The sequence below is a fragment of the Pollicipes pollicipes genome, unplaced genomic scaffold (genome assembly GCF_011947565.3).
Source record: "Pollicipes pollicipes isolate AB1234 unplaced genomic scaffold, Ppol_2.1 Scaffold_6686;HRSCAF=7923_pilon_pilon_pilon, whole genome shotgun sequence".
Taxonomy (NCBI): Eukaryota; Metazoa; Arthropoda; class Thecostraca; order Pollicipedomorpha; family Pollicipedidae; genus Pollicipes; species Pollicipes pollicipes.
This window is the reverse complement of record NW_023596921.1, coordinates 28343957-28356996: the sequence shown is the minus strand read 5'-3', so window position 1 is coordinate 28356996 and position 13040 is coordinate 28343957. Positions and strand designations below refer to the sequence as shown.

The following is a 13040-nucleotide window of genomic DNA, read 5'->3' as shown; positions in this document are numbered from 1 at the left end:
CCAGGTTGCTAGATATTTTTCCTGACCTAAGATATCAGTACGAGGTCTTCTATTAGTGTCCTCACACCAGGGTTTTCTATCCCTATTATATGGGGTCTTCAACACCGAAGCAAATGGTCGGATCCATGTTCATCTGACCCCTTGGGACCAAATTCCCAAGCGGGAGCGAGGCTGGGGCCCGCGATTTACAATATTCGTGATCTACGACACAGTGAAGGGCTCCTGTGTCTTTCAGAGGCCACAGTGCCTAACCGTTGGGGTCCTGCGGAGGCGAGGAGTCCCGAGACGGTCAGCAGCAGTGTACAAGGGGCGCCTGGAATGAGCCCAAAGGGTCTCTCGGGACCAAAAAATACAGGCGAGGTTGAAAGCCGAAGGGCCAGATGGGCCTGGCTGTAGGTCGTTTCAAGGACACCCGTCCGCAGGGCTGTGATTTCAAATGCCAGATAGAGAGACTCTTGTACCGATTGAGGACCCTCGAGACAGAGCGTTCCTCTATTTCGGCCTGAGATGACCAACACCGAGCAGTCGGCCTCGTGTCGATCTGAGCTCCTGGGGCCCATTTCCCAAGCAGGGACAAGGTCAGGCCCGCGATTTGCATTGATCGGGGCCCCTGTAACAATGCAGGGCACCTGTATCGGTCAGGGACCCGGTACCGAATAGAATGTCCTGAGTCAACCAGGGGCCTCGAGTCGGTCAGGGAACATTTGCTCATTGGGGACGGGAAGGGGACCTCGAATGACAAATAACCTCTTGCTTTGGTCGGGACTCTCTTGCCATGAAATTTTACATAAAAACTTGCTATGGGTGTTTACATTAAGACAATGGAAGGGTCCTGTGCCAATCAGGACCCCAGCAACGAACGATGGGCCCTCCAACAGAATTCCAGCATAAGCCCGCTAAACCGAAATGAAGTCCTTGGTCCAAGTACTGGACCACCTGCAGCGATCAGGAATGTTGTTGCGACAGTGGGAGTTTCTGCATCGATCTGGGTTCAACTGCGCGGATCAGCAGCCCTCCTGCATCAGAGTGGAGACCAATGTGACATCATGTATCCCTCTACGGTCCTCTGGATAGGTCATGGGATACCAACCAGTGTCGCCAGAATCGCGGCCGTAAGACACCCCCCGGTGGAACGGAATGTCCCTCCAGCCCTTAACCGGGAGAAGCATGTGCTCCCTGGTGGTATGCGCCCGGGTGGCCCGCTGGATACCCTTCGCTAGGGTGAGGGGTCAATTTGACCCTCTTCCCCTGAGGTCTCCGGAATTAAGAAAGGCAGAGACACCAAATTTATAGGGTGTGTTGACCTGTACGTGAACTCACTTAGATCAAAGTTTAAGGTTCCTAAGTCATGACCTCCGGATCAAATAAGGTAAAAAAAGTCAAATTTCAGGTTGGTCTCCAGAGTGCTTCCAGAACCTAGATAACCGGTTGTAAGCAAAAGTTAGCATGCTCATTTAAGGTCAGTGACCTTATTTAACCCTTTTAAGGCCATGGTGACCAAAATCATACAAGCCTGCTCTGAATTTTGCTTTGAATACGCAACAAAGATTACGCTAGGCAGTATGTTTCTAAAACACAACGTTGACCTCGGTCATTTTGGGTCAGTGACCTATTCTGACCTCTAAAAAGTCCATGAAACATGGATATTGCGGTTCCTGCTGTCAATAAATTCGAAATGAGCACCAGAAACTATCCCATACAGCAAGCCCTAGAATGATAAAACAGGATGGTTATGATCTTGGTCTGGCCTTCATTCCTGACCTAAGGTCAACGTAATTTGCTCATTCAATATTTGTGCTGTCTAAGAAAGCATCTTAGATAGGTATGGCTTCGTCTGCCACTCTGTCGTTGGATCAGATTAAACTATTCCCTAGAAAATTCCTTCGCTGAAGCAATGGCCTGACTTTGACCTGCCACAGGTCAGCGACCATATGAGGTAAGTCTGAATTTGTGATGCTCGATGATCCGCTATTCAATTTGCGACAGCTATGCAAGATTTGGTGCGGCTACGCCGCGCCGTTCGGAAACCATTCAAGAAAAAGTTTGGTGTGGGCCAATTTGACCCCCACCAGAGCGCGTGGTCAACCTAATTCGTGCCGTTTAAAGATAATACTGGGCGAATCTTTTTCAGTTTCGAGGTTTTCCCTGGGCGGATTAACAGCTACAGCAACACGAAAATAGGGATGCTACCTCCACTCTTCCAGTTCCACCACCAGATGATCCCTGCGCCACTTCGTGGTGCTGTGCAGACCAATCCGCTCTTCTGAGAGATTTAAAAATCACGTCGGTGAATATCACGCCCAGAATAATTTGCAATTGTACGATTTGATGCCCTAAAGCGTCCAAAAGTATTTCCTTTCAGACGCCTCATCATTTTTGTCCACCCGTTGGGCATGGCTTAGCGTTAACCGCGGGGCCGTTGCTGCGCGGCCTGTAAATACTTCAACGCCTAGTGTCGAGCTTTTTGGCTCCAACCATTTTCGAGTGCGCGTGTTTAAAACTGAGTTGCATGATTTGCTTCGCTAATCGATTCCGACTGAATATTGAACATTTCCAGAAACATGGTTTGGGCATGTTCATACAATTTGTTCACCCAGATTAGATAGTAAAATTACAGTCATCCCCCGGAAAAAGACCGGGAGAGTGGAGATAAACAGTGCTCAATAAAAATAATCGCGGCTATTTTTCCCTCCTCTCCTTTTTCCGAGGAATTAGGGTAATACTTTTGTCCTATCTATGCGAATAATGGACCTCGCAAATGCACTTAACAGCTCACGTAAATGGTTCACCAACTTTGATTTACAATCTACATTAGTGACGTACCTAGTATCTCTGCGGAACCTAGACAAAAGATCCGACGAAGATTCTGAGTTATTTCCGTTCAGCAAGTCCACTAGACCACTGTAAAATGAGGAGTGCCGACGGTTCACTTAATGCAACCGTTTAATGCAAGATTTCTTCACTTAATTGACTACAGGAGTCAGGCAAAGCTTATCATGAAGGCATCGTTGGTGACCAAAGATCTGTAGGATGACAAACGCTGCGGCTGGATGCGAGTTTCCGCGTCCGAGACCCATGAAGTGCAGTGATCTTATGATGGTAGTGCTGCCATCTATAATATCATTCTTGACGACAGTGCTGCCTCTCGGGGTAATGACTGCGGTTTTAGAACAGAAGCATGCATGGAGAAAGTACGTGTGCGTGATATGCATACGCATGTACATGTGCACTGTTCGTAAACATCAGTGCGTAAGGTATGAAATTCGTACGACAAAAGAATCTGCGTTAAATCTCGTTACCAAATGTTCGGACGGTATAAAGTGCGCATGGAAAATGTTCGTATTGACAAAAGTTCATCGGGACACAAGTTCTTATGGAAAGGCCCATACCCGTTAAGTGCGTACGCAGCTATTCATAAGAAGTTGGGTGCACTACATTTTCTCAGCCGATAAAGTTAGTTTGAAAGATACGTACGTTAAGGTTCGTGAGTAGTATAGGCGTATTTACAGGGAACCGTGGATGTACTCCACTTTCCGAGAATGATGAACATTAAGCCTACGAACGATGTATGGAGAACATTGGCTTGGGAATGCCGAATGGCACTGTTCCGGTATTTTTCGGCCTCTTCTGTGGTACAGGGACGGTTCCAGGATTTCGACACGGAAGGGATCACGCTTTATTGTGGTGTACCTGGAACTTGGTGCCCCCCTTCCCCGAAAGAAGTCCGGGAAAAGTCCCCGGATTTCTGCCACTTTATTTCTATTTTGTAATCGGTAGAATTCCGTCCACCGGAGTGATCTGCCGCATTTAGTCCTTTTTGATTTTAGAACTCGTGCTTGTATTTGTGTATGTTGGCTTGAATATTTGGTGCCGTTTGTGGAGTTCCTGGTGTTTGGTGTGCCTCGAAAATAAAGATAATGTGGACCTGAAATGATGATTTTGGTGCCCCCTCACCACAGGACTTTGATGTCCCTTCGGTATAAAAGGACATGGACCTTGCCACCGCTCGGGATCCGCCACTGCTGCGCCACCATAACTTCAGCTGTGTGGCTCTGGTCTCATTCGGCCTCGTCATATGCTAATAAAATGATGCTGAACACTAGAGCACCAAGTGATGCACTGGCAGCTCATAACTTGCGCTGGATATTAGCTTCTTGGGATGATATAAGGCATTAATTTTAGTGAGTAACGTCTAGCTCTATCCAGCACGCGGCTCACAAATTATGATCTCGGGCAAGGTTGGGTCGAGTGCAGTCATATTCCTAATGGAACGGGTCGCGTTACCGTGGCTGGTGCGTCATCCTCACTGGAATCCGATCTGATTTTATTGGTAATGGCACACCGGGCGTCACTGGGTCTTCTGCACGCCGCACTCCATAAGCGAGCTGGCTCGTCGCGTCCGTCAGCTGGCGTCTGCGGCGTGCTCAAGGGCGTCATGCAAAGGCGCCAACAGAAGCGCCGTTAGGGTAAGGGATAATGGGGGAGCACGACAAACTCGACGGGTGATCTGCAGGGAGCATGTTTCGCATTTATGAACCTCCAGTCCTCGCCATCCCACGGTCATCCTGCACAGCCACTTCGAGTTGTCTCGGGGCGTAAAGCTCATGTCATGAGGCGCTCGGTTAGCCATGACACCTGACTTGACCAATGCGCCATCCCCTTGCCTCTCTTATCCCCAGTCGACGGGGTGTCGAGGTTCCCACAGTGACATTCATTCGACACCTGACGTCAGTAATGAGTATCTGCATTCCAATATTCAGTAGACATCCGCATACGAAGTTTCCGTCGTTTAACAAACTGAGCACTGGACAAATATTTTCGTAGACTTTGTGTACTTACATCATATATCTAAATCCAAGCCAATGAATACGCTTCCCTGTGAAACGAGCATCATTCTTGACTTACATTCAAACCCGAACATTTGGGAACAAACGATTATTTACGATTTTTCAAAGCAAACTTTCGCGGGAACGAACATTTTCTTTCGGAACTTTTTCTTGAACATTTTCCGGACGACCTTAATCCATATGGGCTTTTGAAATCACGAAATTTTGTCGTTGCAAACTTTATACCCTTTGTACTTAGGCTTGACGAACATTAGGCGTGCGTATGTTATCTTACGAACAGTGACCATGTGTCTTCGTTTCTATCCGTACTTTTGTCCGCAACCTGGTAACTTCACAGCCATAGTCAGATGGGGACAGGTGGGATCTGTTTGAGCGGCTGATTACCTTCGGTCGCTCGCTCCCAGAGCTTTGATGTTTTTTGCCAGCCCTGATCTTTTTTTGTCGCTTCCCCTGTTGACCCTACGCATGACGTTTCCTTCTATATATCTTTCCTGACTCATTATGCATTTGTACTCATGTTTCCTGCAGGTTCGGGACTGAGGATGACCATGTTGAGTTACATCAGCACCAAGCCTAATCTTGTTCTCACGTGGTCAGAGCTTACTGAAACTCGCATAAATTTTAGCGGCCAATGACAGCCAACAAAACATCAGAACTAGAAAAAAAGGAAGACACGTTTGTTTCGCATAAAATACCTGTTATTTATGACAAGGCCATTGAATAGTTGTGCCCAGACGCGCATCTGATTATGTGGCAAAACAGCCTTCTATTGATGGGGTTGCATCAAGTCTTCTTTATGAAATCACAGTTTAGAACATTTTTCAGAAGCAGTTAAGTCAGAACGCTATCAGAGCAATGCTACTAATTGCGGAATCATTTAGCTTGGTAATATTAAGCGTCGTAACGTGGACAGTCTTCAATCCTTGTCGAAGAAAATTAACATTTAATCAAAGCTTTTGGCCAATACGTTATTATGAACCACTTGATTTAATCACCAATTTAAGCACGAATGGTGTTAGCTGTGTGCCCAGTGGCCTCATGTTGTAGGAGTATATTCTAATGACAGTGGTGTATCTTAATTTTACTCGTGATCCGCTATACATGAATTTCCGTGTTGACGTTTTAGCCACAGACAATCACATGTCGGCGTTAGTTTAGGCTCGCACCGCCTTTCAGAAAATAACAGCATTATAAAACGACTTTATAGGAATCATTTACACCGCGGCATACCAATTAGAAAAGAGAAACAGCGGCAGTGTATCACTCCATTCATGAAAATAAGGTAATCACGACCTTATAAAGGCGAAGGAGTTCGCGGTACACCACAGCGTCACAAGATGGCGCTGATCAATGAACGATAGGTGAGTCTGTTGGGTGTTTGACGAGTCGGCTGATCATGTGGCGAAGCCCCCCTTGCAGTAGCAAGAAAAAGGAGCAGGGATAGGAGTGCGGGCAGGGGGATGCATTGGGGTAGGAGAAGCGGTAAGGTAGGTGTGGGAGCAGGAGTTGTGGAAGGCTCTCTTGGGTTAGATTAGGGAAATCCCTGGAGATTGCCCGCCGTATTAGGGCAGTGACGTCGTTTGCCATTACGACGCCTAGCAAGAAAAAAACACTCAAAGATTCTTCGCTGTCATTGCGCATTATTCATGGCGTATTCGCGACGGCGTCCGGCCAGTGGATATAAGACGCATTGCTAGCATGTTACATTCTGTCGTAATCATTGTACAGTAGTTTGGGAAAATAAGGAATGCTACGCTGAAACAGGAGCGTACAGATCGTAACAAACATCATGCTAATCATCCTTGCCAATTTCGCCGGTAGGTTCTAACTTCAGCCACGACCGTCGTGCCAGCTGATTCTGTAGGAAGTATGCGGTGGCACCATCAAGCGTTTTGGAACATAATGCTGCGCGGATGGCTAATGGTCAATTTAAGGACAATGCAACCATTTCCTGCGACCATTAGGCTTCTTGCATGCCTAAGTCGGCGCTGTCCGGTTCCATCTCATCCACCCAAGAAAATACTTCAAACAGTCATTCTTATTAATATTCTCGTTTCAATTATGACAGCTTAATATAATAATATCACAGATGACGATTAATGTACACGCACTAGCAACAACTGGGAGCTAGACTAAATGTGCGGAGTGAACATGAACACCAAAAAAGCCGCGGTCGCCGCCCGCCTTCGCGGCGCCTCAAGCCAGCATTGGCAGGGTTGGGGTGATAACGTCGGGCACATTTCTCCGGACCGGGGGGGGGGGGGGGGGGGGCAACTAGGCGGGTTAGAGACGAAGCGAATGCAGTTGGCGTTGCCGCCAGCGCCAGGCAGGTATCACACGAGGCCTAGAAGCGGGCGTCGCTGCACGCGGCGAGGACACCGCTGCGCGCGCGCTCATCACGCTTGCCCTGCCCTGTCCGCACGCGCCGGTCACACTGGGCGGCGCTACACGTTGTGCGCCGGCGGCCGAACGGCCACATCTGTCCTCGGCCCGTGGCAGGGCGGGGGCCGCGCCGACCCGGGCGGCGGCGCGGCCGCCAGCCGCCCGGCGCCACCCAGCCCGGCCAGCTGCCGCTCGGCCGCCGACAGCTGCTGCAACTGCTGCAGCTGCTGCAGGTCGCTCATCACCTGTCTCTGGTTGAAGTGTCTGAGGTTGGACTCGCACAGCGCGGACACGGGCCGCCGCCGGCCGGCCGTCGGCTCGGCGCCGTAGGCGGCCGGCGCCGCCGTCGCCAGCGCCGCCGCCTCGGCCGCCGGGCAGCGCTCCGGCTGCTCGAGCAGAGGCCGCTCCGGGTAGTAGGGGATGAGTGGCCGCGAGTCGCCGTAGCTGCGAGAGCTCTGCCGCGAGATGTCGCTCTGGCGGCGCAGCTCCTCGTCGCTGAGGTCGCCGTGCGAGGTCGGCTCGCGGTCGATCTCCTCGTAGACGGGCTCGCCCACCTCGACGTACTGGTGCGGCGCGCCCGGCGGCCGCCAGCGCTGCTGGCTGTACGCCGCGAAGAAGTCCGGGTTGGGCACCAGCGAGCCGTTCAGTTCGTGCAGCGGGTAGTTGTTGAGACGCGGCGGCGAGTCGGGCGCCGAGCCGCCGTTACCACTGTCGCGGCCCTGTGAGCGCAGGCTGGACGACTGCCGGTGGCAGATGCAGCGCGTCAGCACAGGCGGCCGGCCACGGGACCAGTCGAGGGCGCAGACATATTGGCAAGGGTTGAGAACAGTAACACTGGTGGGCGCGAGGCGCAGCCGGCCTGGATCGCCCTCCTTCTTGGCAGGGAAGGAAGTCGTGAATGAGTTCTTTTGTGTCAGTGTACAGAAACAAACATACGAAGCAACATGGCATTTTGTTTTAAGTGAACGTGAAACAAAGTGCTCTGAGATCCACTAGCTCGCATCAAACGCCCGAAAAAGCCAAATCATGCCAACCCAAAGCACAAATAACACTGATCGATGATCACGACTAATGCTCAAAAGCAACAACGCTGCAATCATAGGCGGCGGCTGCAATGAGGGCTCGGAGGCAGGCTACGGCAACACATTCCGCCAGCGATCCATGCAGTGCCCGCAACATCAGAAACTGATCCACGCGCTCTGTTGTTTAGCACCTTAAACTAGCGAGAAAACCAAGTGCGGCAGAAGACCGTACATTTCAAATAAACACATGAACGCGCTTCGCCGTTAGATTTTGTGTGAGATTTTGGGGATCAGATCCGCTCACCTTTCTGTCACGTGTAAGATTGCGGTGAGAAGGGGTCCTCAGGGAGCTCTGACCGATTCGAGATTCGGTAGTCGGCGCCCGCAGTTTGTTGGGGTCCTCTTCCGGCTGTGTCCACATATTCGCCAGGTACTGTGGATATGCACCACAGTCAAAATACGATCAGCTCGGGCCGTGAATGCAAAGAAGTAAGGACAGATGTACGTTACCAATAAAGTGCACCCAATTATACTATCAACAGGGTTGTTGTTAATAAACTGTTCTTGCTCTTACTGAAAAGGAGAAACACTGATGTGAAATATAACGTAAACTTTACACAACGTAGGTATTTTACACTGAAAGCTGAAAGCTGCTAGCAAACTTTGATGGCATTCGAAGCTAGAGGCTGAAATACCATACCGAAACAAAAAGCTAGAGGCTACTGCGCACAGTCAAAACAACTGCAAACAAAACTGAATATTACACACTGACAGTTACTCTGATCTACCTGAGCCCAGGTCGCCAGAACTACAACGGCACCACTACGCGCGCGCCCGGCTGTCCCAGCTCTCCGAGCGCACAGGCGGCGCGGCGCGCTGCTCTGCCTCTCATGCGTCCCTCGACGGGCGGCGGCGGCGCGGGCGGGCGAACCAGGCGGGGCGGCACCGGGGCAGGTGACATCCATGCGCGGCAGGCAGTTTAGGCCGAGCCGCGCGCGCGCGCGGCGCGCGGGCAGCATGCAGCACGGCCCCGCGCCCGCGGCTGTCTACCTTTGAGCAGGAGACTGGAGCTGCGGCAGAGACCGTACGGATCGCCGGCGCGCCCTCCGACCGGGGGACTATAGCGCACGCCTCCGCGGCCGGCGCGCGGCTCCAGCGGCGCGTACGGCTCGGCGTAGTGCGGCCCTTCGGCGGGAGCCGAGGGGGGCGCGCGCCGCCCGTCCGGGGCGGCGGCGCCGCGCGGCCGGCGAGCCGAGCCGCCCTGCTGGTGGTGGCTGTGACGCGTCCCAGTGCGCGGCTGGTGTCGCTTCAGAGAAGAGTAGTGGTGGGGAACGGGCAGGAGCGTGACGCACGGATAGGTGAAGGGGGTACCCACGGTGGTCGGCGAGCCGGCGGCCTGCGTGGTCTGCGTGTTCGAGTGCGTGTTGCTGGAGTAGTAGCTGGACGTGTCCTTGGCCTTGGTCGACGGGCGCAGGCAGGCTGGCAGCCAGCTACACTGGCTGAAGAAGCGGCGGTACTCGCTGCGGGTCTGCAACAGAGACAGAGCCGTCAGCCTCTGGGCATGGTCACGAGCGGCAGAATAGCCGCGGAGGCCCATGGCGGCTGTCTAAAAATCGCTACATGCACAGTAAAGGATGGGCTAACACATCGCAGTAAATTGATGCACGCACCTTCTCGTTCTGAACGCAATGGAAGAAGAAGATGAAGAGTCCCTGCAGACTGTTGAGCACGGTGAAGGCGTAGGCAGCCTGGACGGTGCGCTGGTTGATGTAGAGCAGTCCCAGGGACCAGGTGAGCCCCAGCAGAAACACGAGCGCCACCGCACCTCGGATCCACGCACTGCACGTGCACAGGTGGCCCACAGTTAGTGCGCTATCCGGGCAGCAGGGCAGTAATCAGGGCCCAAAAGGACCACTCTCTGTTTTCTGTCCCAGCTGACGCCGGCCACTGTTTTGAACGGCAGGAATTCAGCGAACGGAGCGTGCTGTACCACTTAGGCGACTCAGGTCTGCAATCAAGCCTGTTTATTTACTCTCGGTCGCAAACATTCCGATCCCTCAAATGAACGTCAACGAGCACGCTGATGAATGGCAGGCAGCGTGCATTACCAGGCACAAACAAGCCAGGCATAGGCGGCTGCGCCGTAGCACTGCCCACGTGTGCCGCTGACTCCCACCGACTGCCCAGCGCAGAGGTGGGCAGAGGGGCGGAGGCTAGCTGCTTCTTCACTCCCGCCACGCCCGCACACACACACCCCGACACGCACGCACAGACACGCACACAGGCAGCCGAGCCAGATCTGACAGCGGCAGGCATAATTTGACGTGCAGGCCGCGCGGCGGCGGAGCTCGGCTGTCGGTGCATCCCCAGCCCGGCGGACGAAAATTACGACAACGAGCCGGCGCCGGCGGATGCCCGGCACGCGGGATGCCGACCAAACGAGCACAAGCGTAGGGCGCGGGGGTGCAGACAAGACGGGCACAAGTGCGGCGCGCGGCAAAAAGCCGGCGGGACGTGCTCGACAAGAAGCAGCATGCAGATGAATTACAATCCCATCAGGCACAAGTGGAACAAGCATAACGGCAAGCATGAATTCTTCCGCTTACATATGGGCCTTCATTTTCATAGCGAAAACGCTCTCCTCCTCGTCACTAAAAGGAAACAGTGGTGCTCTGTTAGTTGTCACCCAGTTCATCCCAGCTATCGCTCTCGCGGCGACGTCGAGAAGGCCGGAAGCGATCTCATTTCCGTCAACTGCGCCATCGTTCTTCGTCGCAGTCCTTAAATAATGCAGCACGGGACAGCGCCACCAAAAACTCGGCTCGTATATCACCCGCCGTGCGGTGCGAGCCCGCCGGGTGGAGCCATCCGCCGGAATGTGACGGCGGAGCCAACAACTCCCGACGCGGCCCGGCTGCAGCACCAACGCGGTGGTTAAACAGTCTCAAAACTACGCGGGGCCTAGACGCCCACCACCACCACCATAGTCACAGCAAGAGAGGGAGCACGAGTGCACGGGGCGCTACAAACCTGGCCGAAGACAGGCGCGACTGCTCCTTGGACTTCATGGTGACCGTGGCCACCGAGTGGCGGCACATCTTCGACACAGCCATGGCCAGGAACACGAGGTTGGCCTGCGGGTGGACACGCATGGGCGTCAACCGAAGCACCTTAACACAGGACGGCCAGGAGGCCAGAACAGCCTGCAGAATAGCGCAGCAGCAGAACCTACGCCCGCAGGCGCAGACATTAGGCATCGTCCGACACGCGAGCGCTGCCGCGGCGAGTGTGCGTGTGTTTTTTATTGACTCCGCACGAGAACGTGCGGCCACCTGACATCCAATTTCAGCCGGCAGCCGGTGGCGTCCCCGCGGTCCCAGGCCGCCTCCGGTGGCGGCGTTCTGGCGGGAGCGCGTGCGAGACGGGCCAACGAGCGACGATAAGCTAAACAAGCCGGCGGCCGCGGTGGTAAATAACGGACGACTGTGACGGACGACCACCATTAGCGGAGCCGCCCGGCACCGTCGCCCGCACCACCGGCACCATGCTCAGCACGATCAACACCATCTGCACGGCGCTTGCTAGGCAATGTCACTGACACCTTTCTCCAAGCGCCATCAATAAACCCGGCCACCAATACCCTGAAATGAACGCCGCACTCGTCGGGGCCTCCAGTCCCAGGGGATCCGCGTCGCACTCGCGGCGACCGCAGTACCACGGGAGCACCACTCACCAGGATCACCAGCACCACAGGGCCGACGAAGGCCAAGACGAAGTAGTTGTCGGAGCGGAGCCAGCAGTACTCCGGCGTGCCGTAGTTGGTCGGGTCAATGATGCAAGAGACGGCCACCACCAGCGCCGGCAGGCCGTACGCCGCCACGTAGTACCAGCGGATGCGGGACTTCTCCGCCTCGAACACCTCGATCAGCATGACGTACAGCTGGAAGCCTGTGCGGGACGAGGTCGGCGTCAGACGCGGCCGGCGGCGATTTAGGGGCCGTTAGCGCGCCGCATCGGCCGCCCGAAGTGCGACTTTATGGCCGTCATTTAGAGCTGGACTGCCAGGAGATTTACAGGAACCCTGGGCACGATACGGAAGGACGGGAGGTTTATCACCGGCCCGGAGGAAACTGAGTAAAACGGGATGCGCTCCGCGCGAAATAAATGCTGTGGAAATGGTGTGTCAAATCAAAGGAGGTAACTTCAGCTTTTCAAAGTCACAAGACGACGACAGAGCAGTGCGGATCGAGGACGAAATGCTCACTGCATGAGTGTCTGAACGTCAAAAACCGAACGGCAACCAGCACGCTGAATACCGGGCGTTTACTCACCTTCGAAGAACATCCAGGCGAAGGCGCAGAGAAAGAAGTAGTGGAGCAGGCCGGCCACCACGCCGCAAACGATGCGCAGGTGCGTCTGGCCGATGCCGGCTAGGAACACAACCTCCCCGATCAGCAGGCAGATACACAGGTTCTTGTGGATCGAGTTGCGATCCGACTGCGAACAGACATGTGGGTGTGAGTGCCCAGGAGGGAGGAGGTCGGCATTCAGGCTACACGTTCGGTGTAAACGTGCTTAACTCTGTTGAAATACTAAATTAACGCTCCGGCGAAAAGCCAAACGTTCACAATCATGACGCCTGACGTTGCGCAATAACGCGCAATGCACAATTACTCGAGTTATTCCAGCCTTTCAGCTCCAATGTATCTAGACGAGCTTTGATCAGCAAGCTATGGCTCTTTGATCTATGAACGGCCCACCACGTGACAGGCTGCAGCTCCGCATCGCG

The 13040-nt window shown here is 53.8% G+C and overlaps 1 protein-coding gene across 2 annotated transcripts in view; it reads right to left on the bottom strand.

Annotated features, from left to right (window-relative positions):
• Nucleotides 1-6870: 6870 nt before the first annotated feature.
• The window catches only part of LOC119107854 (latrophilin Cirl), a 50622-nt gene continuing 44452 nt past the window's right edge, over nt 6871-13040 (bottom strand). The window contains exons 6-13 of one of the 2 annotated variants that reach the window (XM_037231417.1): nt 12583-12748; nt 11985-12199; nt 11282-11385; nt 10858-10902; nt 9922-10090; nt 9627-9779; nt 8556-8684; nt 6871-7969 (exon numbers count right to left, since the gene is read on the bottom strand). In XM_037231417.1, coding sequence (XP_037087312.1) covers nt 7292-7969; nt 8556-8684; nt 9627-9779; nt 9922-10090; nt 10858-10902; nt 11282-11385; nt 11985-12199; nt 12583-12748 — 1659 coding nt within the window. In that variant the 3' untranslated portion in view covers nt 6871-7291. The remainder of the gene's footprint in view (nt 7970-8555; nt 8685-9626; nt 9780-9921; nt 10091-10857; nt 10903-11281; nt 11386-11984; nt 12200-12582; nt 12749-13040) is intronic. The other variant, XM_037231418.1, reaches the window with a different exon arrangement.